General features: G+C 66.6%; 7 protein-coding genes across 8 annotated transcripts; 4 read left to right on the top strand and 3 right to left on the bottom strand.

The window, feature by feature from the left end:
- Nucleotides 1–611: 611 nt before the first annotated feature.
- On the bottom strand, nucleotides 612–1,464 carry TNNC2 (troponin C2, fast skeletal type; the record flags this gene model as incomplete). The annotated part of the gene is made up of 5 exons (XM_059827385.1): nucleotides 612–643; nucleotides 723–859; nucleotides 938–1,052; nucleotides 1,133–1,276; nucleotides 1,395–1,464. Coding segments are annotated over 5 exons (498 nt in total), but the record flags the coding sequence as incomplete, so codon positions are not given.
- A 2,994-nt stretch (nucleotides 1,465–4,458) lies between these two features.
- Nucleotides 4,459–6,463, top strand: SNX21 (sorting nexin family member 21). Its single transcript, XM_059827320.1, is given in 4 exon segments — nucleotides 4,459–4,752; nucleotides 4,755–4,815; nucleotides 4,903–5,057; nucleotides 5,375–6,463. Coding segments are annotated over 4 exon segments (1,182 nt in total). The 3' UTR covers nucleotides 6,047–6,463.
- A 380-nt stretch (nucleotides 6,464–6,843) lies between these two features.
- Nucleotides 6,844–9,473, bottom strand: ACOT8 (acyl-CoA thioesterase 8). Its single transcript, XM_059827274.1, has 6 exons — nucleotides 9,328–9,473; nucleotides 9,111–9,247; nucleotides 8,410–8,635; nucleotides 7,976–8,133; nucleotides 7,393–7,584; nucleotides 6,844–7,263 (listed from the first exon to the last, which is right to left on the bottom strand). The coding sequence occupies exons 1-6, from the start codon at nucleotides 9,471–9,473 to the stop codon at nucleotides 7,145–7,147; spliced, it is 978 nt and encodes a 325-aa protein (XP_059683257.1). The 3' UTR covers nucleotides 6,844–7,144.
- Nucleotides 9,474–9,802: 329 nt separating this feature from the next.
- On the top strand, nucleotides 9,803–13,117 carry ZSWIM3 (zinc finger SWIM-type containing 3). Its single transcript, XM_059827384.1, has 2 exons — nucleotides 9,803–9,957; nucleotides 11,236–13,117. The coding sequence occupies exons 1-2, from the start codon at nucleotides 9,803–9,805 to the stop codon at nucleotides 13,115–13,117; spliced, it is 2,037 nt and encodes a 678-aa protein (XP_059683367.1).
- Nucleotides 13,118–13,542: 425 nt separating this feature from the next.
- On the top strand, nucleotides 13,543–15,654 carry ZSWIM1 (zinc finger SWIM-type containing 1). Its single transcript, XM_059827302.1, has 2 exons — nucleotides 13,543–14,472; nucleotides 14,545–15,654. The coding sequence occupies exons 1-2, from the start codon at nucleotides 13,543–13,545 to the stop codon at nucleotides 15,244–15,246; spliced, it is 1,632 nt and encodes a 543-aa protein (XP_059683285.1). The 3' UTR covers nucleotides 15,247–15,654.
- Nucleotides 15,655–17,715: 2,061 nt separating this feature from the next.
- On the bottom strand, nucleotides 17,716–21,153 carry NEURL2 (neuralized E3 ubiquitin protein ligase 2). The gene is made up of 2 exons (XM_059827308.1): nucleotides 20,478–21,153; nucleotides 17,716–18,105 (listed from the first exon to the last, which is right to left on the bottom strand). Exons 1-2 carry the CDS (start codon nucleotides 21,151–21,153, stop codon nucleotides 17,990–17,992), a joined length of 792 nt encoding a protein of 263 aa, XP_059683291.1. The 3' UTR covers nucleotides 17,716–17,989.
- A 1,028-nt stretch (nucleotides 21,154–22,181) lies between these two features.
- CTSA (cathepsin A) lies at nucleotides 22,182–26,560 on the top strand. 2 transcript variants are annotated; one of them, XM_059827203.1, is made up of 14 exons: nucleotides 22,182–22,340; nucleotides 22,446–22,557; nucleotides 22,670–22,720; nucleotides 22,976–23,062; nucleotides 23,166–23,321; nucleotides 23,698–23,789; nucleotides 24,145–24,229; nucleotides 24,366–24,457; nucleotides 24,679–24,757; nucleotides 24,894–25,042; nucleotides 25,116–25,191; nucleotides 25,301–25,390; nucleotides 25,545–25,646; nucleotides 25,841–26,560. In XM_059827203.1, the coding sequence occupies exons 1-14, from the start codon at nucleotides 22,183–22,185 to the stop codon at nucleotides 25,922–25,924; spliced, it is 1,413 nt and encodes a 470-aa protein (XP_059683186.1). In that variant the 5' UTR covers nucleotide 22,182; the 3' UTR covers nucleotides 25,925–26,560. The 2 variants fall into 2 exon arrangements, with proteins under 2 accessions (XP_059683186.1, XP_059683187.1); XM_059827204.1 differs by lacking the exon at nucleotides 22,670–22,720.
- The last annotated feature ends 519 nt before the right edge of the window (nucleotides 26,561–27,079 follow it).

Raw genomic sequence — 27,079 nt, 5'->3', positions numbered from 1 at the left:
TCCTGGTGCTGAGCAGGTGGTGGTGGCTCCCTGGATCCCCTATGGTCCCGCACCCCTGCCCCAGAGCGGGCAGGAGCAGCCCCCCCCAGGGCTCTCGGAGCTTTGCTGCACGCTGGGACCCCTCAGCGCCAGGGCTGTGCTCCCGCGCCTGCTGGCGTGTGAACCGGCCGCTTCGCATGGAAAGTCTGAGCTCAGCGCTGGCGCCAGCCCAGCAGCCCGTGGGAACCGCTGCCCCCGCGCCCCGCCAGCACGGCCCCATGAGGTGAGCCTGACCAGCGTGGGGTGTGGGGCACCCACCCGGATGTGTCCCCCTCCCTGGGGAGTGGCGCAGGGGACATGGTGCTGCAGCCCCCTCCCCGCACGAAGCCGGTGAAATCCTGTACCAGCAGCTCAAGCCTTTCCCCTTTTAATGAGGCTCAGACCGAAACCACATGTGACAGACTGGAGGAAAAGTTCGGCCGCCGGCAGTGGGGTGAGACCAGGGCCCCGGTGTGGGGCAGGATCCCAGCCGGTGCAGGCGGCTGGGGGCCAGGTGCTGCGGAGCAGCTGCTCCCCAGGCGGCGGTGGAGCAGGGCTGGACGCAGCGGCCGGCCCGAGGAATGTCTGGTCCCTTACTGCACACCCTCCATCATCTTCAGGAACTCTGCAAGAGAGCAGCACCCTCAGCCTGCAGCTGTGCCCAGGGCGGGCAGCACGGGCACTCGGCTGGGACAGCTGCTCACCATCGAAGTCGATGCGGCCATCGTTGTTCTTGTCCGAGTCCTTCATCAGGTCCTCTATGTCCTCCTCGGTGACGTGCTCCCCGGTGGCCCTCAGGATCTCACCCAGCTCCTCGATGTCAATGAACCCATCCGCGTTCCTGCAGGAGGGTGAGGCAGGATGCGGCCCCGCTCACCCCCATGGGGCAGGGGCAGGCAGGCATCGCCCCCCCACTCACCGGTCGAAGATGCGGAAGCAGTTGGCCAGCTCCTCCTCAGACTTGCCCTTGGCGTCCTCCTTCATCTGGCGCACCATCATCACCAGGAACTCCTCGAAGTCGATGGTGCCGCTGCCTGTGGGGAGGAAGCCGAGCACGGGTCAAGCTGCCCAGCCGGCACCCACCACCTGCCGCCCGCTGCTGAAGGCCGCTCACCGTCCTCGTCCACCTCCTCTATGATGGCGTCCAGCTCCTCCTTGGTCGGGTTCTGGCCCAGCATCCTCATCACCGTCCCCAGCTCCTTGGTGCTGATGTCCCCGCCGCCATCCGCATCAAACATGTCAAAGGCGGCCTTGAACTCTGCGGGGAAGGGGGGTCAGGGCCGGACAATGTGCAGGATGAGGCCACAGCAGCAGGACAGACCCTGGCCCCGCGCCTTGGCCAGCTCTGGCCCCTCTCCCCGCCACCCCGCACTCACCCGCAATCATCTCCTCGCTGAGGAAGGCGCGGGCTTCGGCCTGCTGGTCCGTCTGCAAGGCGAGGGAGAGCGGTCACCACGGCCACCCACCGCGCGCCTGGGAGCCCCTTGCATGGGTGCGGGGAGAGCCCGTGCCCAGCTGGAGTACGGGACCATGCTGGAGTGAGCCGCAGCACCCGGCAGTCCCCGCAGCTCCGGTGCCACCCGGGCACCTGCGAGGCAGTGGGCTATGGGGAGCTGCCTGCCTGGGGGCCCCTGTCAGCCGGGGGGGGCTCCATGGCGCAGGGGCCGCGGTCCCTGGGTGCAGCCTTGGCATCCCAGGCACGCAGCGCTATTTTTGGGATCTCCTCAGCTCCCCTTATAGGGATCAGGGGGGCCACGGCCCCGGGCACCTGTCAGCCCCGATCAAGTTTCTCCTGGAGGCGCGGACCGGCTGCAAAGCCGGCGGTGACGCCGTGTCGCATGACCCAGCGCTCTGCTTTCAGCCACCCCCTGCCACCGCCACCTCCATGCAGCCCTGAGCTCCAGCCGGGGCTGAGTGAGCGTCCCCAGGCACCAGCGCCCCTTGGGCAGCCGAGCGGTCCCTCCCCGGGGCACGTCCCGCAGGGACTCTGCACCGCTCCGACGCCTCCCTGCCCTCGCCTGCCACGGTCAGCCTGGCCCCGGGGACCATCTCCCCTTCACCATCCATGGAGGCACCTCGGCAGCCCAGATCCCCCCGGGCACAGCCGTGCCCAGCGCCTCCCGTCCTGCCGCGTCTCACCCCGGCCCACAGCACATGGCATGCAGCACGCAGCACACGGCACACAGCACGCAGATCGTGGCAGCATGGGGGTTCTTACCATTGAAGCCATTTCTGCTGTTGCTCTCCCCCAGGGAGTCACCACCTCCTGCAACAGAAGCCCCCAGAAGCTCCCTGGTGCCCCTGGCACCCCAATTTGTAGCGTTCCCGCCACGCAGCGTGCCCCCAGCCACTGGCCCCCTGGCCCCGGCAGCCTATCAGCTCCCCGGTGGCAATCCAGCCCCGCTCATTGGCAATGGGTGCATTTTACCTAATTTAGCCAAAGCGTTATTGGCCAAGAGCTGGGGATTAAACGTGGGTCTGAAGCCGGGATAGAAATTCAAGCCCTCCGGGGAGGGACACCGGAGCCTTGGCAGGAGGGCGGCTCTGCCTGCCCTCCACAGCACCCCCCCGCCCGGGGCAGCTCAGCAAGGAGGGGGTTAAAAATAGCCCCAGAGCGGCCAGCATCACCCAAACAAGGGGGCCAGGGCTTCTCCCTGCTTCCAGCTGGCTGCCCCAGCACGGCAGGCAGGGACCATCGCCCGCTCCCCTCCTGAACCCACAGCCCTGCCTGGGGCAGGCTCCCACCACAGGCCGGGCTCCCCTGGGGCAGCGTCCCCTCCCTCACCCCCCCAAACCCCCGGGGCCTCCAGCCTTGCCCCGCCACCTCCAGCCCCCTCCCTTCACCCCCATTTTCTGCTTGGGTGGGCCGGGGCAGACCCACGCTGCAGCACCCCACCCCAGACGAGGAAGGAGGCCCCGGCAGGGCCTGGGGCGCAAAGCCCCGGAGGGGGTGCGGAACGTGCCCCCCTGAGGTACGGGGTCCCCATCGGCACCATCGGCACCCGGCTCCTGGGTCCAGAAAAGGCCCCGTCTTTCCGTGCTGCCGGGGGAGTGGGAAATCTGCCCGCGCACCTCCTCGAAGGCTCTGCCGTCGCACGCCACAGCCCATGCCAGCCACCTTTGCCAAGGCCCAGCCGGGGCTAGTGGCTTTGGGGACGCGCTGGCCAAGTCGCCCGTGCGCCACGGTGCTCCGAGGGGGTTGCACCGGCACTCGGGGCTGCAGCAGGGTCAGGCTGACAGCACCCTGTCCCACAGGCTCCCGGCGCTGGGGACATCCAGGAGGTTCCCCGGCTCCTGATTTTGCCGGGACCCCCATTCCCCAGATGGGAGCTGGGGATGCCACCAGCCCAGTCCCCCGCGCGCCCCGCCCTGACCCGCAGCCAGGAGAGGAGGGGCTGGGGAGGCTTTGGGGCCCCCCGGGCACTGGGTGCAGAAGCCCCCCCAGACCCGCCCGCGCCGGGGGAGCACAGGGATCCCCGTCCCAGCCTGGGCAGGGCGCGGGGTGCCGGAGCAGGGCGCGGGGTGCCGGAGCAGGGCGCAGCGGGCGAGCAGAGGCAGAGCGATGGCAGCAGCTGGGCTGGTTCCTCGATATTAATAGACATTCCCAAGAAAGCAGCGGGGAGGGAGCGGGCGCGGCGCTAAGTAAGGCAGGGCGAGTGCCGGGGTGCAGCCCGGGCGCACGGGGCGCGTGGCAAGGCCGGCTGGGGTGAGGGTGGCGGGGTGCCAGGGCAGCCCAGGGGACGTCCCGCGAGGGCTGCGGCACAGCGGGACCGGGAGCCTGGGTGCGGGGTGGCGGGGTACCAGGGTGTCGGGGCGCCGGGACATGGGGGCACGGGTGTATCGGGACCCCGCAGCGCCAGGCGCCGGGGTGGGGGGCTCCTGCGGCCCCAGGCGGGGGGACCCGGGGCCCTGCCAGGACGGCCCGGGCAGGGGACAACGGAGCGGCGACCGGGTGGGGTCGGGCAGGGTCTGGCAGCGGAGGGCGGGGACCGCGGGCAGCGCCGGGCAGACCCGCCCGTGCCGGGCCGTGCCGGGCCGTGCCGATCCGATCCCGGCCGTGCCGGCCCCGCCGCGATCCGGGTTCCCGGCGGAGGCGGAGCCGCGCAGGGAGGATCCCGGGAGGAGCCGCGGCGGAGGAGCCATCGCTCGGCACGGCCCGGCACGGCACGGCACTGCCCGGCACGGTACGGAGCGGGCCGGCACGGGGCGCGGCGGGGCCGGGGCCGGGGGGGCTCGGGGTGCCCGGGCCGGCGCCGGGGAGGGGTGTCCCGGGGCCGGGCTGTCCCGGCCCAGGCCCGTGCGGTGCCCTCGGCTGCCAGCGCTGCGCCGGGCCGTGGTGGGCAGCTCAGAGCGGCAGCGGCGGGCGGCCCCGGGCCCTGCCCGTCCCGCCGTGCTGGGGCAACCGGGCCTGACCCCTCTCGGGCAGCCGGGCCGGACGGGATGGCCGCCCGCATCCTGCACCGCCTGCGGCACGCGCTGGCCGGCGAAGGCGGCCGGGAGGAGCGGGCGCGTGGCAGCTCCGAGGCCGAGGACTTCCCGGAGAGCTCGGAGCTGGAGGACGACACGGAGGGGCTGTCGACGCGCCTCAGCGGCACCCTGAGCTTCACCAGCCACGAGGAGGAGGAGGAGGAGGAGGAGGAGGAGGAGGAGGGTGCTGGAGAGGAGCTGGGGGAGCCGCAGCAGCCGACGGGAGCGGCAGCGGGTGCTGAGGACGGAGGCAGGTGCTGGGGCCGGTGTGCCAGGGAGGGCCGGGGCGGCCCCCGGGACAGCAGCACCCTGGGGGGGACCCACGCGATGGTGGGGGCCAGCAGCCCGGAGACTTTGGGGCGCTGGGAGAGCCCCGTCGCCGCGGCGGGTGGGCTGACACCCCTCTCCCCACCGCAGAGTGTGGCCCTGCGGCAGAGCGTCCCGGCGGCAGCCTGCTGACCCGGCAGCTGCAGGAGCTGTGGAGGAAGTCGCGGGGCAGCCTGGCACCGCAGCGGCTGCTCTTTGAGGTCACCAGTGCCAGCGTGGTCAGCGAGCGCTCCTCTAAGTACGTGGTGAGTGAGCCTTGTGGGGCTGGGCAGGTGCGGGGTGGGCGCAGGGGTGGGCGCGGGTCCTGCTCCTCCCGGGGCAGGGCTGCCACGGGGCTGGCGCTTATTTCTCTCTGTCTTTCCCCGTGCTGCTCGGACGGTGCTGGCGGCTCAGATGAGCCTCAGGTAACTATCACTGACGGGTGCTGCGGCTGCAGCAGTGGCAGCCCAGCCTGCTCCCTCCTGCCTGGGCAAACCCCTCTGCGGCCGCACACCCGGCTCTGCCTGGCCCTGCAGGAGCAGCACGCCCGCAGCACCGCCCTGACGCCCGGCTCCCCCCGCAGCTCTACACCATCTACCTGATCCGCTCTGGCCGGTTTGACAAGGCCCCCGCCGCCATCGCCAGGCGCTACTCGGACTTCGAGCGGCTGAACCGCCGCCTGCGCTGCCGCTTTGGCTGCGACATGGCCGGCATCACCTTCCCCAGGAAGAGGCTGCGCCGGAACTTCACTGCCGAGACCATCGCCAAGCGGAGCCGAGCCTTTGAGCAGTTCCTGTCCCACCTGCACTCCATTGCCGAGATCCGCCGCTCCCCCGAGTTCCTCGAGTTCTTCTTCCTGCAGGACCTGCGGGCCGCACAGCGCCTGACCTGCACCGGCATGTACCGCGAGGCCCTGGCCACCTGGGCCAATGCCTACCGGCTGCAGGACCGGCTGGGGGTCTGCGGCTCCGGCCGCTTCCTCCTGACGCTGGCTGGGCTGGCCGTCTGCCACCAGGAGCTGGACGAGCTGGGCGAGGCCCACGGCTGCTGCGAGCAGGCGCTGCAGCTGCTGGAGGCCCAAGGCAGCCACCCGCTGCTGGGGCCCTTCCTGCAGGCCCACGTCCACCTGGCCTGGAAGGTGGGCAAGGACAAGCGGCGCTCAGAGGCCCGGCTGCAGGACCTGCGGGAGGCCGGGCCGCCCCTGCAGCAGCAGCCCACCCTGAAGGAGTGCCTGATCAAGGAGCCGCTGGAGTGAGCGTCCTGCCACGCTGGCGCCCACACTGGCAGGAGGCCGCGTGGGGCTCGTGCCTGGGGCAGCCGAGAGCAGCGAGGGCGATGCCACAGGTGGGGATGGGGCAGGGAGGCAGCGCTGTGCTCCGGTGCGCAGCATGGCCCATGCCCAGGAGCTGCCTTGAAAATGCACTTTCTCTGTGGTTAGTCTGTCCCGTGGGGCTGGGTGCTCACGGGTGCTTGCCACCCGCACCGGCACTGCCGGGAGCCAGCTCCCTCACTGCGGTGGGCTTCTAGAGTGGACGGGACTTTAGCTGGGACATACTGGCACTGCATAAAGGAATGGGACTGCTTCTGGCAGGATCCGTGGCTCTTGCCAGGAACTTCCCATAAAACTTATATAATATAATAAAAAGGACTTTATTTAATGAAGTCTTGGTAGGAATAAGAGCAAGGCGTCTGCTGTGTGTGTTCAGCTTCACTTCCCCCAGGGCACCATCAATGGGAAGCCTCAAGGCCCCCACCCTGAGGTGGGAGCTGACTTGTCCCCTTTCCCTGGCTCCCAGCGGCTGGGCCCCTTAGGAGGCTGACCCTGGGGAGGAGACCCAGGGTGAGCAGAAGCAGCGACTGATGCCCCGGGGCACGAGGAGGGCAGGAGAAGTGAGAATGGGAAGCCACTAGCCGCAATAGCGCTTTCCCCTCCTGTGACCCAGCATGCTGCGGGGGCAGAGCCGGCCCACTTGCCCCTGGCGCTGCACGCCCTCGACCTGCCAGGAGAGGCTCCCACGGGTGAGCACGATCATGGGGGCCAAGGGGACAAACTCCAGGGGACGGAACCCAGCTGTTCACCTGATGGCTTTATTTAAGGCAGGTGAAGGGTGGCTGACCGTAGTGTGTGGTTTCGTGCTGTGCAGCTGGCAGTTGGTCACAGCAGATGCCTCTGCAGGTCCCCATCCGTCACAGAGGGCCTCTGGCACCAGCACTCTCCACAGTGCTGGATCCAGCCCGGTCTCCTCCGAGGCTCCTTCCCGGGGCCGCCCAGGTCCTGCCTTGCCCACATCTGTTTTGGTCCTGGCGTCCCTCCCTCAGCGTGCCTGGGCCCCAGCCCGCAGGGGTTCCTCAGCTAGAGCTTGCTCTGGGTTGGTGGTTGCTCCACCCTGATGACTCCTTCCTGTGCGCAGGTGACAGCCAGGACCCCGTCCCTGCGCCAGAGCCGTCCCTGCACCAGTCCCCGGCACCCGCCTGGAGAGAGGGCCTGTCAGACCACCGCAGGGCTGGGCTTTGCCACGTGGGCTTTGCCTGCCCGCAGGTTGGGCAGCGCTGGCCTTTGCCTGCCCACGTGGGTCCCCGGGGAACGTGGTGAGGACTCACCAGCCCAGGGGCTCTCGCACTCGTACAGCATCCAGTGGTCCGCTCGGAAGGGCGCATGGAACCACATGGAATGGTCGAGGGACACCATGAACTTGATGCGGTACTGCCGGTGCGGGAGCAGGGCTGTGCCCAGGAAGGCATAGTCGGAGATGTAGGCGGCCACGCAGCAGTGCACCTTCATGTCAGTCTCTCCTGCAAAGCAACCGGCACTGCCCGTCCCACGTGGGGTGGCCATGGGACAAGCCTGGGCGCGTAGCATGAGGCAAAGCCCCAAGAGCTCTGTTTCCCCGAGGGCTAGCTGCTGGCAGAGCTGAGATGCTCTTTCAGAACCACTCCCCTGGTTGTGCCCCCGGCAAAGCGTACTGTGGCTGAGCACGGTACATGGGCATTGCTTCATGCTCTGGCACCCACACCCGTATTTCAGCCTTGAAATCCCCAGGCTTCCCCACAGACTCAGGGCGCAGGCAGCCTCTGAATCGTGACCCTCTCGGCCCACTCTGTCATGAGCGTGCTCTACAGTGTATGCTTGAGCCCAAGCCCTTGGCTCGTGAGACAGCTGGACCACCCTCCTGGCGGGACCCACCTATGTAGCCTCGTGCTCGCACCCAGAAGAGCTGCTTCGGCTCCTGTGGCTCCGAGCAGAATATATCTGGTGGGTTCACAGGTTTGATCTCAATCGGCACATCTTCGGCTTGAATCTTGTTGAGATGCTTTCTGTATCTCTCCGCCAAGTTAGGATTCCTGTAGACCAATGCGGAGAAGTGAGATTAATGCCAGGCAGGCCAGGGGCACATCCTGCTGGCAGCGGCTTCAGCCCAGGGACTCAGGGCCACATAGAAAGGCAGGAGGGGCACAGCTCCTGCACTGTCCTGCATCTCTACTCCCCTCCCAGGTGTATTTGGGAACTCCTCATGTGGTCGCCCCAATCCTCCTCTCCCGCCTGCTTTTGCCCTGCGCCTCCCTAAGTCCCAGCCAAAGAGAAGGGCAGCCCCAGCGTGCCCCTTCCACCCCACTCACTGCAGAAACTTCTGGATGAGCTCCTCTTGCGTCAGCAGTTCCTCCGGGGGCGGCACAGTAGGCATGGTGAACTGGTGCTGCACTGGGCTCCCCTGGGAGAGCTGGAAGGAGGCCTGGCAGGTGAAGATCGGCTTTCCGTGCTGGATGGCCTTTACGGAACGAACAGAGAAGCTCTTCCCTGTACGGGTCCGCTCCACCTCGTACAGCACTGGCACCTTGGGGTCCCCTGGGACAGAAAAGGGACATTCTGCCGTTGGGCCACCACACACCACAGAGGGGACGTGACCTACAGAGACCAAGCACTGGGGCCAGGCGGGCTGAGCCCGCTGTGCCCTGAGCTGGCAGTGCCACCCATACTCTCTCTCTGCGGTGCTGGAGCCAGGATGGCGGCACCTGCTCACCCCTGTGCGCCTCAGCCCCGGCTTCCCCAGCCCCTCAGCCGCTGGATTCACTGCCCGGCCCCAGTCCCGCCGTAAGCCCCAGCCTCCCCGACCCCCTGCAGCCTGTCCCCCGCCCCACCCTCCACAATCACCCGTCCGCCCCACTGCTGTCTCTCGGGGCCGGCCCCCCCCGCCTCTGGGATCGGCAGCCCGCCCCGGTCCCTGACTGCTCCTCCCACCCCGGCCCCCCAGCCGCCGGGGCTCACCCCCAGGCGGCCCCGGTTCCCGCAGCCCGGTCCCCCTGGGCCCGGCCCGGCCCACCTGCCCGCACGAAGTAGCAGTGCAGCGAGTGGACCTGCTCGTCGCGGCTAACGGCGCGGGCGGCCGCCACCAGGGCCTGGCCCACGATCTGCCCGCCGAAGAGGCGCTGCGTAGCGGGCACCCAGTGGTGCTGGCCCCTGCGGGGGAGAAGGCGGCGGCGGTGAGGGCGGCGGCGGGGGGGGCGGTCCGGGCCCGGCGGCCCGGCGGTGCCGCGTACCTGAAGAGGTCGAGCTCCAGCCGCTCCAGGTTCAGCACGCTCGTGATCAGCACGCTCCGCAGGTCCCCGGGCGGCGGCGGCCGCTCCGCCACCGGCCCCGGCCCCGGCCCCGCACCAGGCTCCCCGGCGTCGCCCGGAGCCGCCATCTCCTCAGCGACGCGGAGCCGGCGCCACTGACAGCGGCAACATCCGGCCGCCGCGCGGCAGAGCGAGAGGTACCGCCCACCCGTGGGGGCGGGCACCGCCAGCTGATTGGGTTGTCGAGACGTCAAGTCACGGGGGCGGTGGCAGAAAGCGCTGGCTGGTTGGCTCGCCTCCTGCCAATCCGAAGAGAACGCCTCTGATTGGCCAGGTCCCGGGTGTGGGCGGAGCCCCAGAGGGTTTAATACAGGCGGCGGGGGCAGCATGCTTCTTCCCGGGGTCGTTCCTGGGGGAGCGGGGGCCGCGGGGCCGCGCCGGGGTCCCGGCGCCCGCCATGGAGCTGGGAGCCCGCTTCAGGAGCTACGAGGACTTCAGGGAGCGCTTCCGCGCTTACAAGCTGGCGCAGGGGTGCCGCTACGGCCTGCGGAGCTGCGTCTCCGTCCGCTGCCACAACCGGCAGCACGGCACCGCCGTCCGCGAGGATGTCATGTAAGGCTGCCCCGCCGCCGCGGGCCCCCGGTGCGGGGCCGGGCCGGCTCGATGCCCCGCAGCAGCAGCCCCCGAGGCTGGGCCGTGCGCCCAGCGCCGTTCCCGGGGGGTTCTGGTGCTCCCCGGAGGAGGCCCCAGGCCGGCTCGGGGGGCGGGCGGGCGCCCTGCCCGCAGCGGAGCAGGCCGCAGGCAGAGCCGTCGGCCAGCTCCCGAACCCCGAACCAGGGGGTTCCGCAGGGCGCAAGCGCTTGTCTGTACCTGGCTGAATGCTTTTATGACCAGGCTACGGGCGACTTCAGAAGGGTTGATCCTGATACACCGACAGAGAAGCATACTCTTGGCTACGTCACGCACTTGCTGTTTCACAGTCTCTGTTGTCACTCTTACCTCCCCCTCGCTGTGTCCCAGCCCTCTCACTCTGCCCTTGCTCCCCCGCTAGCATGCTGCTGTCCCGTCTCTGCTGCTTAGCTCTGCTTTACTCTGCCTTTCAGTTCGACAGTTCTCTCTGCCTCTTGTAGCAAAACCTTGTAGCTTTGATCTTTGAAGCCATCCTTCTGGGACGTTGCTGGCTAACTACAGCTCCCGCCTTTTTCTCCTCAAGTAGCAAGGTGTTAAATATTGGCATCTGTTTGCATTCCCTAGCTTTCTTTACCTCACTACAATGGAAAGCTGTTGTCAGGTTTCCCTCTCGCAGTACTCAATTCCGCAGCCTTTGCTTATCTGAAGGGGTCTAGTGATGCCGTGACACGGTCTTGTTCCCATCCAAGTCGGTGGATCTGCTTGTGTGTGCAAAGACTGCAAGGTCATTCTCCAGTTACACAACTGCTCCCCTTGCCTTCTTAAAATACAATTTAATCTCCTGCCTTGAAGCCTTTCTTGCTATGTTCTAGTCTGCTCCTCCAGATGCAGATGAGCTGCCCAAATGATACATGCTTTAAAAGGGTAAGACACAAACATGCAGGTATCAAGTTTTCGTTGAGGGATTTTCTGTTTCTGGAAAGCAGAAATAGAGGTGCCATTGGGAACAAGAGCTGGGGCTGCTTTGTAGTGTCTGGTCGTGGCTGTTGTAACTCAATTCCTTCATTTCTCCTGTGTTTGAGCTTTCTTACCCCAGGCTTTGATGAGCAGAAAGCCAGCCCGCGTGTCTGACTGGCATATGTGGGGGGTTTTGTGCTCACTAGTTGAATATAGAGTTGGCATGCAAGAAAAGTCAAAACTAAATGCTGGCAGCCTACACCACCATTGCTTCTCCTGTTAACGCTTTCTCAATGCTTGCAGGTTCATGCAGGTGAAGTTTGGCTGTGGCCGGGCCCAAAAATACAGCAAGAAGAGAAAGCAGCAGCCTAGTTTGTGTCCGGCTTATTTTGTATTGCAATATAAGGAGGACATAGACCAGCTTGTGATCAGCGAACTGAACAGCGACCACATCCATGCGGACCCAGTGTTTTCCGTGACCAGAGCCACTGCTGCAACGGCAAGCACAGCGGCATGCAGCAGCCCCGCAACAAAACTACGTGAGCAGCAGCAGGTGGGTGGGACTGACAGCAGTGCTGCGGCAGATGAGGACTCATATGCGGTCGCTGGACAATTGATAAATGAGGCGCCTGCTCTGTACAGGGCTCCTGCACTCCCTGAAGCAGTAAAGGAAAATGCCTCGGCCTCAGCGCTAGTCCGAGTTGCTGAGGTCATGAAAACCTTCCTGAGGGCGGATAGGGGCTCGCTGGCCTCAATTAGTGCCGACAGTGACCACGGCCTGGACAGACTCAGCTTCCAGACCAGCAAGATGAAGAGCTCGTTTATGCAGTTCCCCGAGAGCCTCCTGCTGCACAGGGCGCGGAGCGAGGGGGGACACGTTCTCTACGCTTTCCTTGTAGAGAGTAAGGAGCGAGTGGGGAAAGTGGTGCACTTGTCACTGCTGAAGGATGACACAGGACACAGCGTCAGGAAAATGCTGACCGTCTTCAAGGAGTTCAACCCTGAGTGGCAAAAGGTCCAGGCTGTTTTCGTGGACATGTCCTTCTTTCACAAAGCTATCCTCCATGAGCTCTTTCCCTCTGCCCAGGTGCTCCTTTCTGTCTATCACACCGTCCGACTGCTTGAACAGAACGTGAAGGAAGCAGAAATCTCCTCTTCCCTCAAGCAGAACTCGATGCTGGCCTTGCAGAAGGCCGTGTTTTCCCCTTCGGCTGTAAGTCTGGATGCCCTGTCCCAGCTGGTGAAGTGCGTGGTCAGCCCGGAGCTGTATGACTACCTGCGAGCCAACTGGTTCTCCTGCGAGCTGCTGTGGTGCATGCACACAGAGAAAGGTCTCCACTCCTGCGGCACGCACATGGACAGCCTGGACCTCATCACACACCGAATATCCGATCTCTTTGGCCAGCAGCCGTCCTTGGAGGCGAGCGTTCTTTGTTTTCTGGAGCGTGCGGACTGCCTTGATTCCAGAGGCTTGGAAGGCCTGAACTGGGGTTTCTCAAGCACCAAGGAAGACAGTCAGAGCAGCCTCTGGGAGAAGCCTGATGTGCGCACTGGTGCTGCAGCGGAACCAGGCCCTGTTCCTGGCTCTCCGGCTCTTGCCGAGCGCCCTGAGCCCACCGGGCCGGCTGTCGCAGCAGGGTCGGGCTGCATGCTGGCCGCGCTCCGGGAGAGCTGCACGGACCTGGGCTACTGGCTGTGCCTGAAGGAGTGGGAGGTGGTGCAGACGTCCACCCAGCTGCTCAGCCCCGCGCCGGGCAGCCTCGCCGTTCGGCTGCTGGAGGACGCGCACCGGGTGAGCCGGGACTGCCGGAGCTGCAGCTGCGGCTTCCACCGCCGCTACCGGCTGCCCTGCAGGCACGTCCTGGCCGTGCTGCAGGCGCACCGGGGCCGCGTGGAGGAAGGCATGGTGTGCAGGCGCTGGCAGAGGAGGTACCGGCAGCTCCCGGCCGCCGGGACCGGCCTCCCGGGCTGGGGCGGGGGCTCGGCGGGCAGCAGGCCGGAGGGCAGGGGGGAGAGAGTCCGGTCCCTCAGCCTAGAGCTGGCCAACCTGCTGATGCAGTGCGAGGGGGAGGAGCTGGAGGAGCGCAGCTCCGCGCTGGCAGCGGTCCTGGCTGCCTGGACTCGGTCACCGGGGCCGCGGGAGGTGGCCGGGAAGGAGCCGCTGACCCCGCACTGCTCTGGGTAACGGGGACACCGAGCAGACGTGTGGGGGCGGAGGGGAGCTCCCGGCGGTCCCCGGCCCTGTGTGCTGCGCAGCGGCTGCTCCGGGCAGCGCCCGAGCCCCCCCGCCGCCCTGGCAGCGACGGGCCGCGCCCGGTACCGGCGGGCGGTGCGGGGGCGCGCCCAGCCGGCAGAGGGCCCCGAGCGCTGCCTGACGTCATGGCGCACCCCACGGCGATTGGTGGCGAGCCCGGCAGGGAGCGGGGCATGCCGGGATACACTCCCCCGGAAAGGAGCGGGGCATGCCGGGATGCACTCCCCTCAGGAGGCGCTGGAGCGGGGCATGCCGGGATATGTCCCCCCGGTAGCGGCGGCCGCGGGGCGGGAGCGTGCCGCTGCAGCGCCGCGGCCGAGCACGCCCGGCCCGGCCCGGCCCTGGCACGGCTGGCGATGGCGCAGACCCCGCCGGGCCTGGGCCGCGGCTCCCTGGTGGCCTACGAGCTGAGCGCGGGCGGCGGCATGGCCTCCGTCAGCTTCCAGAGCGCCGCCATGGGCAGCGCCTTCGCCCGCTTCCCCCGGGCGCTGCTGGTGCACCGGGCTGGCGGGTCGGCGGGCCGGGCGCTCTATGTCTTCCTGGTGGCCGGGCCGGCCCCGGCACTGCGGGGCGGCATGGCCAGGGTGGTGCATCTCGCTGTCCCGCGGGACGAGTCGGCAGGAAGCCTGGCCCGCATGTACGGGGCGTTCAGGGCCTTCAACCCCGCCTGGGCCGAGACCCGGCTCCTCCTGGTGGGCCCCGGCCTCCCCCAGCCGCCAGCGCTCGCCCAGGCCTTTCCTGCAGCGGAGGTGCAGCTCTCCGTCTTCCACCTCTGCAAGCGCCTGCAGCAGCAGATCCAGCGGCTGGCCTTGGAGGGCCGCGTCGAGCGCCTGATCCTGGCCGCCCTGCGCGACACCGTGTGCGCAGCCACCGGGAGCAGCCGCGGGAAGATGCACGCCCTCCTGAGGGACCTCGTGACGCCAGACTTGCTGCCTCAGCTCCATATTCACTGGCTGCTCGATGATGAGATCTGGGCCGTGCACAGGGAGAGGACTTGTGGGGAGAGCAGTAACTACTTTAGGGACCTGGAGATTGTCACCCAGGGGTTAAGCCAGGTTTTCAGTGCTGGGCTCTCTCTTGAGAGCTGCATCACCTCCTTAGCCCAGTACTACCAGAAGTGTGTTTCTAAGAGCCCTCCAGATACCGCGATATGCTCTGCTCCCCATCCTGATCGCTGTGCTGCTCAGGCAGTTCCCCAAAGCCTGCCTGCCTCACGTCCGCCTCTCGCCCCTCTGGCGTGCCAGGGTAAGCCATCTCAGAGCTCCATCCAGGCCTCTCCCACCACAGCAGCAGCTCAGCCGCAGCAGCCTGTGGCAGCCTCTCTCACAACTGCTAAGATTCCTGTGATTGTTCTCCAGAGTTCACTGGCAGCTCCTCGGCTCCCTGCGGCTCTTCAGCATCAGCCTGAAATCCCCCAGACTCTCCTCCAGAGCGAGCCTGCGAGCCCTCAGTCCTCATTAGATCCTTCATCTCCTGCGGCTAAGCTGGAGGCCACAGAAAACCCAGAGGGTGACAGCGAGGAGGAGATTAACCGAAGGACTGAAGAACACATCAAGCAGTCTTTGAGTGATATTTGCATGGAGCCCGCTGCCAGGCTGTGCCTGAGTGAGTTTGCGGTGGTTCAGAAGTCGGTGCAGCTGATAGGCACCGGGGAGGACGCTCTCAGCATACAGGTCCTGGAGGATGCCCACAGGGTGGACCTGAAAGGCCTGAGCAGCTGCACTTGCCACTTCAACCAAGTCTTCCAGCTGCCCTGCCGGCACATCCTGGCCATGCTGAATTCAGAGAGGAAGACCTTACAGCCGGAGATGCTCAGCAGACAGTGGCAGAAGGGATGCGATGCCCGTCAGGCTGGGCAAGACAGTGCTGATGGCCTCTTGGAGGTCCTGAAGAGCTCCTGGAATGAGTCGTTGGATAAATCCCTGGTGGTGTCCTTTCTCACGGCAGAGATCAGCCGGCTTCTCACCCACTGCAGTGGGGAGGAGTTTGAGCGCAGGTACAGGACCCTCCGGGAGCTGGCTGACAGCTGGATCGGGCCCTATGTCAAGGTGAAGCTCTAACACCGAGCGGGAGCCGAGCTGGCCACTCCATGTGCAGGCCCTCGGGAGCAGTGGGGCAGCAGATGTGCAGGAGGCCTGTTCATCACTCCATCAGTGTCCCGGCTTCCCCCTTTGCTCCCCTCAGCCCATCACTCCCTCAGGGCTCGGCATGGAAAGGGCAGTTTGTGTCCTTTATCTGCAAAGTGAATGTCGCCTCTTGCATGGGGCAGCTGAGGAACCGGATTGGGAACTCCAGATCACGCTGGAATGGGTAACCATCCGCTGACCTGGCTAACAGGAGATGTGGCTGGGAGCCAACCACGGGTGGTGCGGCGTGGGAAGTGATGGTATAATAACGTGACAAAATTATTTGATCCGTGGCCAGCGCCTGAAGGTCCGTCCAGCATCCAGCTGTGATGTGTTGTGCAACAAAGCCAATAAATCAGCCTTGTTTCGCTCGGGACCTGCGTCTGTCTCTGTGCCAGCTGTGGCCGCCCCTCCCTGCTGTCAGGACGGGACAGCGGGGCTCACTTAGCCCATAAGATCAGGCAGGGCTTTGAACGGCACTTCTTGGTGGTCTTGCCTCATCGTGGTGCCCTCCAGTTAGTGGAGCGAGCCTGCTTGTTAGAAGGCAACAGATCCAGAGGGTGGCTATCTGCTGCCAGCAGCGCAGCCCGCGGTCTGGGGCAGAGGAGTTGTTTGTCTGGTTACGGCAGCTGCTCTCAATTCCTCAGAAAGGGGAATCCGCCCTCCCTTGTCAACAGCTCGTGTGCGGGGGGGGAGGCGGGAGGGATGCTGGGGGTCACAGCAGTGCAAACAAAGCTGCGGTGAGGCGGAGAGCAAAGGCTCTAAACGCATGGGGTGGGGGAGGAAAAAAACACTGCGAAGAGCTATCAAGCCCTGGCCCTTGGGCGTTGCTCTCGGGCTGGGTGAGCTCCCTGTCCGCACTTGTCAGCAAGAACAACTCCAGCACAGGCAGCTCCAAAGCCCATCGTGTTGGGATGTGGCAGGGGGGCGCCGGGAGACCTCACTCATCGCTGTGGTTCAGTCACCATCAGCGTTTTCCCTGATCAGCGCTTCCTTCATTAACACTTTGGTTTCAGTAGCGTTAGCCCGTTGCAGGAGTAGGGCTGCTGCGTGGTTGGGGATTTCCTCTTGATCGAGGGTTTTGTAACATTATCTGATACTATCGGATCTCTCTGACTAAATACAGTGTAGTGTTTCCTAAAACACCTTTCTGTAAACTTGGAGCTGCTTGTTCCACCCCTCAGCTGTGCTCTAGAAGAGGCCTGGCAGGCTCTGCCTGCTGGCCCCCCCACCATCTCTCTTCCTGGCACCTGTGGGCACCCCTCTGATTTTTCCGAGGGCTCTTCCTTCTGCCTTTTGCCCTGTGCAGCTCCAACCCTGCCTCCCCTCTGAGCCCAGCACAGGCACTGCGGGAATGCCAGCGGCCATCCCCACCAGCTGGAGGACGAGGGGTCTGGAGGAGGGCCCAGTGCTGGCTCCTGGAGCTGGGGAGTGCTGGGTTGCCCTCCCCAGCCGGCGAGGCAGGGTAGCTGGACCCTGCGCCGGGTCACCATGACCGGCTCTGTGGCCACAGGCACGTGCCTGAGCAACGGCTGCTGCCAGCGTGGCTCCCTGGGCGCTGCGGGTTTCCCTCCCGCGTCCGCCCTGTCCACCTCCCTGCTGGGAGCACAGGAAATAACTCATCCCCACTCTCGGGGTAAACATCTTTCCCAAGAGTGAAACTGCCCGGCTGTAATCTACCCTCTGCGTGAGTGTTGTGCCGTGCCCTCCCACGCTCCACCCGGCCCGGCCCTTGCTCTGATCCGCCCAGGCGATCCCAGCTTTGTTCCCGGGCCATGGACAGGTCCTGAGCCCAGCAGGGTCGAGGGCCGTGCTCACAGGCTCCTGGGCCGGGCTTCGCTCCTCACTGGAGGGGGAACTGCTCCCGCGAGTGGCTGCTGAAGCATGGGGGGGGTCCCAGCCCCCCAAGTGCTCCTTCCACAGGACTCTTCCCACCTTACTGGAAGGCAGCTCCCCTGCAGCCACACGGAATGCCCTGACATGGAAGGGGAGGAAAGTCCCTGTGGCTGGAGACTAAAAAAACCAAAGCCACAGTTTCTTCCCTCAGATGGGAGCTGGGCAGCACGTCAGCCCCCAGAGCTGCCCAGTGCTGGCCTTGCCCCGTCGAGGACCGGCCTGGTGCCAGGCACGTGCCAGGGCATCATCCCGCAGGGTGCCGATCCCACCGGTGGGGCTGGGTCTCCTGGCTGCGGGGGCTCTGCAGGTCCTTTGGTGCCTGCCCCAGCCAGGCCAGCTCCGCCAGCGTCCTGGTGCGCAGGGCCTCCTGCTGCAGGCAGCGCCAGCGGTTAGCACTGCCCTGACGGCAGCGGGCTTGGCCTGGGTCGGGCAGCAATCCCCGCTCCCTGTGTTGCCCCGTGCACCAACACTCCCCACAGCACTCTCGCTTTCTGGCTGGAAGCGCTTTATTGCTCGCTCTGCCCTGCGCCACCCTCCTGCCCGCGCACCGGCCCTGTCGCACCCGTCTTCGTGGAGGAAAGTCGCTCTGCCATGCTGCTCGTGCTCTCGCATCGGCCCTTTGGCAGCACGTGCCATGTGGGCAGGCACCCTCGGGGCGAAGGGGACCACGTGCCGGTGGGCCCCAGGAGGTGGAGGGGGCAGCTGGGGGCACAGATCCTGCCTGGGCAGCCTGTCGGCCAGCGCTGGTGGAGCTGTTGGTGCGGTGAACACCCTCAACTCCTCACTCGTGTTTGCAGAAGCTCTTCAGCGGCGGGGGCAGGTCCAGGCCGTCGATGGCCAGGCGGTGGACGACGTGCTTCTGGATGACCAGCCGGCAGAGGGTCTGCAGGGAGGGAACTGGAAGAGAACAGAAAGAAGCAGCTGAGCTGGCCAAGTCACTGGCGAGGCCGAGAGCAGAGGGGTGCGGAGGAGGTGGGCTCCGAGACTCCCTGGAGGCACCGTGCTTTAGGGCAGCGGTGGGTGAGCTTGCTTTGTGGCGCGAGCAGGCATCATCCTGCCCCGGGCTTGAGCCAGCTGTGCGGGAGAGCCAGTGCCAAGGTGCTCCGGCTGGGACGGGAGCCTGAGGGCCCCAGGCTGTGAAGCTCTTCCCGTTACCGGGAGGAAGGTTGGGAGGACAGTTATGTGCCCAAGCCGTGCGTTATTGTGGCTGGTTTGCATGTTTTTTCTGGGGGCTGTCGAGCAGCTCTCCAGGGTCTCACATGCCCACAATGTGCTTTCCTTTCATCCTGCTCGCTTGGTCTGCTTCCACCGGCGCCAGTGCCAGGCTGCCGGGTGGGTGCCCACAGGCCAGGGCTGTGCTGCCTGCAGAGGCAGGTCCAGCGATGCCTTTGAGACCATCATTTTCTCAGCCATTCCTGTGGCCGCCTGCACAGGCCCCCCCATTCCTGCTCCTGTGACACGCGTGCCTGTGGGATTCCTCTTTCTGCAGCCCTTGGTGGCTCAGCGGCACGGGTGCAACTAGCCGCGGCCAGCGCTCTCCTCAGATTTTAAACGAGAGCTGACTCAGGCACAGCCTGTGGGCCACGGTTCATCCGCTGCCTCCAGGAGCCAAACCAGAGCAGAGCACCCCAGGGCGTTGCACTCAGCTGGAGTGGAGCCGCGGGTGGGACCCGGCTGTTTTGCCCGCACATGGCTGAGCTCCTCTCTGGCTGCAGGGCCGGCGCCTCTGGGGGCTCATGCCGGCGCTGGGCAGAGCAGAGCTCTGCCGAGCACGACCGCGCTGTGCCCAGCCGGCTCCTGACCTTGGGGCTGTTTTCGGAAGGCTGGAACACTTATCTCCGCCTCGGCGGCGCAGGGCTGCGTCGTGCTGAGTGCTGGGTGACGAGTGGCAGATGCCCTTTGCTTCTCCTGTCCCCCACCCCCCTGTGCTGCATCCTGTGTCACCAGCGGCTCAGTGCTCACTTCTGGTTTTCACTTCACCAGCCTGACCCCCCCCCGGAAGAGAACCACACCAAGACTGATTTTTAAACCCTACAGAAACGTTGCAGAAACCGGAGCTACTGAAATCTTTGTCGAGGGCAGGAAGCCAGATTGCGCCTCTGCAGCAGTGCCTGCGCCAGCCACAGTGCTCGCAGGGACCCACGGCCCATGGCACGGCGGGAGGGGGCAGCTCTCCCAGAGGTACGTGCTGCCAGCGTGAGTCCCTCGTGAGCGGCTGGAGAAAGGCCCTCCGAGGCGGCTCAGCGGCCTCCTGCAGCGTGCTCCGGCCGGTCGCCCTCAGCACGCTCCCGGGGCAGGGGGGCCTGGGTGGCCGGGCACATTCACCTCCCTGTGTGGATAATCCGGCTCAGAGCAGCTGGCAGGGAGAATCCCGGATTTCAGCTTTGAGACAGAAGCGGCTGAACTTTGCACCAGCGAGAGACGCGGTGGCTCCCGGCGGTGGGGGGCAGCTGGCAGCCAGGTGCTGGCTCTCCTCCTGGCTCTCCTCTCACCTAAGCCTCAGCATCTGCTGATTTTTCCAGTAGGTGCTAATTAGCACTTATTAGCCCGACTCCGCACAAGAGCCAGCAACCAGCACCAGCCTTCCCGGCCCCTCCCTAATCGGCCGAGGGACGCCGGATATTGCCCAATCTCCGGCGGCATCATGGGGTGTCTGCCTAGGGCACCCCGCAGCCGGGGCACGCGGCAGGCGTGGGAGAAAGGCATGCGTGCCAGGGCGGGCAGCGGGGCGCAGCCGGATGTTTTGGTGCCAAGGCAGGACGTTGCTCGGCTGCAGGCTGCCCGTGGGCCGAGGCTGGGCACGGCGAGGGCTCGCCAGCCCCCGAGGAGCAGCTCCATGAGCACCAGCGGTGGGCTCTGGTCAGGGGTGTCCATCTGGCTGGGGATGAGCGCGGCGCTGTGGGGGCACAACTCTGCGCTCCAGCAGCCCCCAGTCCAGGGCAGCCCAGAGCACCCACCCCCATTGCTCCGCTCGGGAAGGGGAGACCAGGCTGGGCTCTGCCCCGACCGCCGCCGCTGGGAGCTGGTGCAAGCTCTCCCCCGGCCCCGGCGCAGCCCTGCGCGGCAGAGCTTTCGGGAGATGCTGCCCGTCAGTGGCAGCGTGGGGTCTCGCCCGTGCTTTGCAGGGGCTGGGGGCCCTCCTGTGCCCTCTACCCCATGTCCCTCTGCCCCGGGGGATGCTCTGATGCTCCCACCATTGGGGACCGTGGGGTGACCCCACCAGAGCTCCCCTCCAAGGGGCGTGCCCTGGAGGGGTGTTAGATACCTACAGCCGTATTCCACCGGGATGACCCGGACGCTCTTGGTGGAGGCGAAGACATCGACCACGGCGTAGAGCGGGCGGGCGGCAGGCAGGCGCCTGGCGCTCGGCCCCATGTCCTCTCCATTGATGACGATGTGCATGTCAGCGGTGCCATCGGGCTGTGGGGCGTACAGCACACCAATCCGGCTGCGCCGGGCGGTTGCGGGCAGCACGTTCATCTTGTACAGGTCGTCCAGGATGTGGCTGTAGCGCCCGGGCCTGCTGCGCCCCACCAGCGTGTCGCGGGGGATCCTCACCTGCTCGATCAGCAGGAAGGGCTCCCAGGGGGGGCTCTGTGCCCGCGCCTCCTCCCTGTCCACCGCGACACGGTTGTGGCTCCGCGTGATGGCAAACACCCAGGTGTCCCCCATGTTGACCAGGTCCGGCAGCGAGTACTCGGGCACCACCTCCAGGCTCTGGGGGTCGTGGGCCGTCAGCCCCACGCGCAGGTGCCCGCACCAGCCCAGCTCCTTCTCCTCGATCTCCACCAGGAAGATCTGCCCGGGTGCCAGCGGCTCCTGGCTGAAGCAGAGCCCGTTGGCGAAGCTCTCCACGCGGGTGGCTCGCGTGCGCGAGGCGTCCAGGCGGACATTGGCGCCGTGGACGCGGTGGAAGCGCGCGGCGAGGCGGCACCGGGCAGCCATCGCTGCCACCGCTATTTTTAACCGTCGCCGTCACAGCTGCTGCGAAGCGACGACAGCCCCTCCAGCGGGGACAGCGGGGGTGGCCCGGAGGGGTCCTAGTGCCGCGGCGGAGGGCGGGAGGGGCCCCCGCCGCTGCCGGGGCACCGCCGGCCCCCACCGGGCTCTCTGGGCCCGCAGTGGCTCACGCAGCCCCTGCCTGGCGCTGCCCACCTGTGCCCCGGTGCGCGGTGCTGCCTGGTGCCGCTGGCCGGTGCCCGGCTGGGCCCGGTGGCGCCCGGTGGCACCCGGTTGGGCCCGGCTGGGCCCGGTGGCGCCCGGTGGCACCCGGTTGGGCCCGGTGGCACCTGGCTGGGCCCGGTGGGGCCCGGCGGCACCCGGCAGTGCCCATCTGTGCCCGGCCGTGCCCATCGGGCGCCGCACCCCGCGGCCGGCCGACGCCGTCGTGCCCGCAGGGGGCCGAGCGCTCCCGCCGGGGCCGGCTCCCCGCTCCCTCCCGTGCCGGGGCTCCCCGCGCCGCGGGCACCGTGGGGGCTCCTGCGTGGTGGCCCGGGGCAGGGCACCGCCTGGCGCCGGGAGCGAGGGCCGCCGCCCCCCGCCGTGGCCCCCCCGGGGGCGCCGGTGCCGCGGGTCGGGGCCGGAGCCGCTCCCACGTGCGCGCGCGGGACCGGGAGAGGGGCCGGCCGCCCCCGGGGCGCTGATTGGCCGCCGCCAGGCCCTGCCCCGGTCACGTGAGCAACGGAGGTCATATGGGCGGGTGTCATGTGCCTGCCCGGATCGCCGCCTGCGGGAGCCGTGCCGGGAGCGGCCGGGGTCAGCGGGACGGGACGGGACGGGACGGGACGGGACAGGGACGGGACAGGGGCGGGGGGGGGGGGCGGCAGCCAGCCGGGACCCGGGGTCTGGGAGGGACCCGGAGCGGGGGAGCGGGGCTGGCGTCGGGGATCGGGCCGGGGGCAGCCGTTGGGCGCTGCTGGGGCCGCGGCCGTTCCCGGCCGGCAGCGCCCCGACCTCCCCTCCCGCCCCCCGCAGATGGGGCCGGTGCTGCTGTGCGCGCTGCTGCTGGGGCTGAGCCGGGCCGCCCCCCCGGGCCACGAGGTGACCTTCCTGCCGGGGCTGGCCAAGCAGCCCTCCTTCCGGCACTTCTCGGGCTACCTCTGCGCCGGGCCGGGCAAGCACCTGCACTACTGGTACGTGGGGCCGCGCCGGTACCGGGGCTGGTGCCGGGCTGCGCCCCGAGCAGGCGGGGTGGGGCCCTGGCCGGGCAGCGGGCGCTGACGGCTCTGCGACCGCAGGTTTGTGGAGGCCCAGAGCAACCCCCAGAGCAGCCCCCTGGTGCTGTGGCTGAACGGGGGCCCCGGCTGCAGCTCCATGGAAGGCTTCCTGAAGGAGCACGGCCCCTTCCTGGTCAGTAGTCACAGCCGTCCCGGGGCTCGGGGCTGGCAGGCTGTGTGGCACGAGCTGTCCCGCTGGGGCCAGCCCGCTTGTGCCCGTCGGTCACTGCCTTCTGCTTCCCCAGATCCAGCCCGACGGGGTCACGCTGAAGTACAACGACTTCGCCTGGAACAAGGTACGGGCCCTCCACGGCTGTGGGGAGAGGGTGGCCCGGAGCCAGTTCTTCCTGTCCTCTCCATGGAGCCGAGCCTCCTGCAGGCCCCACTGCCCAACACACCCTCCTCTCAAGTCTGCTGTTGAGCAGGGCAGGAATGTGCCCCCCCCCCAGCACACTCCACGGGTGCCGCCACCAGCGAGGCCAGCAGCCCTCTGCCTCGCCGAGCTGGGAGGGGGCCTCCCCTGATCTCCAGCTCCTCTGCTGTCCCTGCAGATTGCCAATGTGCTCTACGTGGAGTCCCCCGCTGGCGTCGGCTTCTCCTACTCTGAGGACAAGAAGTACACCACAAACGACACCGAGGCAAGTGACCCGGGCTGCTGGGAGGGACCTGCCTCCTGCCTGCCCCAGTCTGGGCACTGGGGTCCTGCCTTGCCGCCTGACCTCTGTTTCCTCCTGCCTCCAGGTCGCTCACAACAACTACCTGGCGCTGAAGGATTTCCTCCGTCTCTTCCCCGAGTACTCTAAGAATGATCTCTTCCTCACAGGGGAAAGCTATGGGGGGGTCTACATCCCCACGCTGGCGGAGTGGGTGATGCAGGACCCCAGCCTCAACCTGAAGGTGAGCGGCCGCGCTCTGCCACCGGCCTGGGCTGAGCCAGGGAGCGCAGGGCTTGGCACAGCCTTGCTGGGGCTCTCAAGCAGTACCGGAGTGGGGACCAGCTGCGCAACCGGCGTGCGAGGCCCCCTCTGGGACGTAGGGCGGGTCTGGCCCCGCAGCCTTTCATCTTCTCCTGGGGCGCTGGCAACAGCTGCTGGCGGACGTGTCCACCCCTGTCAAGTGGGACCAGGGGAGTGTTCTCAGGCACCCCCGACCCTTCTTGTTCCCTCCATGAAGTAAACAGTGCCGCATCTGCTTCCTGCCCGCCGCTGCTGCCGCTGCAGCTGCCCTGTGGGGAGCTGGAACACAACAGAGTTGTTTTCTTCTTGCCTCGCAGGGAATCGCTGTGGGAAATGGCCTCTCCTCCTATGAGATCAATGACAACTCCCTGGTTTACTTTGCCTATTACCACGGCCTGCTGGGGACCGAGTAAGAGAAGGGGGAGAGTGGCTGGAGGAGGGAGTGCTGCTGCTGGACGTGCTGTCCCTGTGCGAGCAGGACGGGGGCATGGCGTGGGATGGGGCTGCCTGGGTCAGTGGTGTGCAGGACAAGGGAAGCTCCTGGCCTGACTTGAGCCAGCAGCCAGGCTGTGGAGACGGCCCCTCGTCCTGGGCAGCTCCCATGGGCACGTTTGTTCCTGGGGCGTGCAGGGCACCAGGCCAAGCCGCATGCTGTGTGGCCGCTGGGCAGGGAGCCTGCAGCATGGCTGTGGCCACGGCTGCTGGCTTTGTGTCAGCGTTGCTGTCTGGGCAGTGTGGTCCAATCCCCTGGTCTCTGCCCACAGGCTGTGGAGAGACTTGCAGGCCTTCTGCTGCTCCCAAGGGAAGTGCAACTTCCACGACAACTCCAACCTGAACTGCACGCTCAAGGTGAGGGGAGCCGGAGCCCCCGAGCGTGTGCCCAATGCTGGTGTCTGTGAGCAACACCCACCCGCCTGGCTTGGATGGCCCCATGGTCCCTCAAGTGTCCTGTTGAGTCCCAAACCTTTCTTGCGGCTCATTGCAGATGGAGGAGATGATTCAGATCGTAGAGGAGTCCGGCCTCAACATCTACAACCTCTACGCCCCGTGTGATGGCGGTGTCCCTGGGAGCATGAGGTGAGAGTAGCCCCAGGGGAGATGGGTCTCTGGGCACTGGCTTGCTTTGGTTTGCAGTGTGTGGGGTCCCAGCTGGCAGAGGGACATGGTGGGCTGGGCAGGGGGTCCCTCTGGGACAGGTGGACTGTGTCTGGCTGCTGTGGAGGACTCCCCCAGGGAGGACCCTGAGCCCTTGTTCCTCCGGAGGTTTCAGCCTGTCCCTGTGCTCGTTCCGGCTGCAGGTACGAGGGTGACTATCTCATCACACATGACCTGGGCAACTCCTTTGTCCGGATGCCGATGAGGTTCTCCTGGCGACAGGTGAGCCCAGGCACCCGTGCCACCAGGCTGCGAGCCAGCGGTGCTGCCTGGGGGTAGGAGGGGGCAGAAGAGCCGCTGTTCCCCTGGGGCAGCACCAGGTGCTGCTGTGGCAGGGACTCTCCCAACTCTCTCCCAGAACCTGTTCCGGATGCCAGTAGCCCGGAAGAAGGTGCGGATGGACCCTCCCTGCACGAACTCCACGGCCCCCAGCATGTATCTGAACTCCCCGGAGGTGAGGAAGGCTCTCCACATCTCCCCTGACGCCCCGGAGTGGCAGGTGTGCAGGTGAGCAAGCTCTGGGCAGGGAGGGACTGCCGCGAGCCTGAGCAGCTGCGTAATGCCAATGCTTCCTCCGCAGCTTTGAGGTGAACCGCAGCTACAAGCGCCTGTACATGCAGATGAACGACCAGTACCTGAAGCTGCTTGGAGCCACGGTGCGTGCAGGGAAACCCACTGGGCCCTCGGACTGACTCTGCCAAACCGGCCTCCTGCCTGGCTGGGGCTGCTGCCCTGCAAAATGCTCACCCTCCTTTTGCTCTGCAGAAATACCGGATCCTGGTGTACAACGGGGACGTCGACATGGCCTGCAACTTCCTTGGGGACGAGTGGTTTGTGGACTCCCTGTGCCAGAAGGTAAATGGGCAGGGCTGCGCCTGGGCCAGGCCGGTCACCAGCTCCGGGCTGTGCAGTGGACTGCGTGCTGGGGCTGGCTGCGGTGAAAGCGTGGGCAGGGCTGGCCGCCTGCCTCGGGCAGTCAGGGCACTGAGGGCGCTGCCGCTGGTCCCAGGTGCAGGTGGCTCGCCGGCCCTGGCTCTACACTGAAGGAGGTGAGAACCAGATCGGGGGCTTCGTGAAGGAATTTACCAACATCGCCTTCCTCACCGTCAAGGTAGGACTGAGGGGGCTCTGGGAGACAGGGACAGGGCTACTGGCTGCGGCGCAGGCGGGCATGCCAGACACCACTGCTGCAGTCAGAGCGGGGTGGTGCTGGCTGGCCTGCAGGCAGCCTGGGGCTGGAGGTGCTCGCAAGGGCAGCGGCAGCCCCATGGCCGGCACTGATCTACTGCCGCCTGTTTCCCACAGGGAGCCGGCCACATGGTGCCCATGGACCGGCCGCTCGCTGCCTTCACCATGTTCAGCCGCTTCATTAAGAACGAGCCTTACTAGGAGCTGTGGAGGCAGCACCTGGCACCCCGGCTGCCCTCACCACCTGGCACCTCCTGCACAGCCCGTCCTCGGTGGTGCTCAGCTGCGCCTGGGCTCTCTGTGCCATGAAACAAGTCAGTCCTGCAGCCGCTGGGGCTCCCCGCTCCAGCCCAGGGGCTCTACCCAGCCCTGCACGACAGTGCCCAGCTGGACAGGGTGGAGGATGGCGCTGCCTGCGGTGGGTGGGGGGCGAGGAGTCCCAGGGGCTCTGTCCTTGCTGGGTGAGGAGTTGCGCCCCTGCTGCAGCCACCGCCTTGCTTGTGGCTTCCTGTCTCGCCTCCTCCCTGTCTGGGGAGGTAGCTACTTCCCTCCTGGGAAGGGAGCAGTCCCCACCACTTCCCCTCTGCCCTGCGGCCCCTGCACGCACACAGCCCTGGGCAGGCTCCGAGGCAGCTGCCCCCTGCTAGGAAAGCACAGTTCACGTGGCGGCTGCGGGCAGCTGGGCGCTGTTCCTGCAGAGACTTTCCGCTCCCTTCCAAACCACTCCCACATCTGATCCCGGGGAAGGAGGCTTACCATGAAGACAATCCCACCGCCCACTCACTGCCTGAGGCACGCAGTGTTTCTGGGAACTCGCAATAAACTCTGAACAAGGTGGTTCTGCTCCTCATTGCCCAGCTCCTCGCACCACTCTGCTACCCCCCTCTTTGCTTTCCTTTGCTCTCTGAGGAGTACCACTATGTGCCAAGGATCCAGCAGAGGTGAGTGCTGACGTGCTGTGCTGGGGACCCAGGGCCTGTGGTCTGTACCCCCCCTCTCTGCAGGGGGTCACTAAGGCCTGGAAACAAGCCACCCGCAAGAGCAGGGGAAGTGCAGTTCCTCTGAGCCCCTCTGCCACTGTTCTGAGCTGTGTCTGCCTCCAGAGTACCTGAACCGAGAGAGCAGCGCTGTCTGCCTCCTTCCCCATCTCTCCCCACGTGCTGGCAGCCGTGCGGTCCGGCGCGGGCACATCCTCCAAGCAACGAGGCCGCGCGGGTGGGAGTCGAGTGGTTTATTAGTGTAATGAGAAGGGGTGCAGCAGGGGTTCCCAGAGCGGCCGTCTCCACCTTGCTGCTACCCACCAGGGCACGGGTCCCTGCAGGATGTCAGTGGTACCAAGGAAGCTGCTTCCTACCT

Source organism: Gavia stellata, chromosome 20, assembly GCF_030936135.1.
Source record: "Gavia stellata isolate bGavSte3 chromosome 20, bGavSte3.hap2, whole genome shotgun sequence".
NCBI classification, from domain to species: Eukaryota; Metazoa; Chordata; class Aves; order Gaviiformes; family Gaviidae; genus Gavia; species Gavia stellata.
This window is presented reverse-complemented; position numbering and strand designations above follow the sequence as displayed.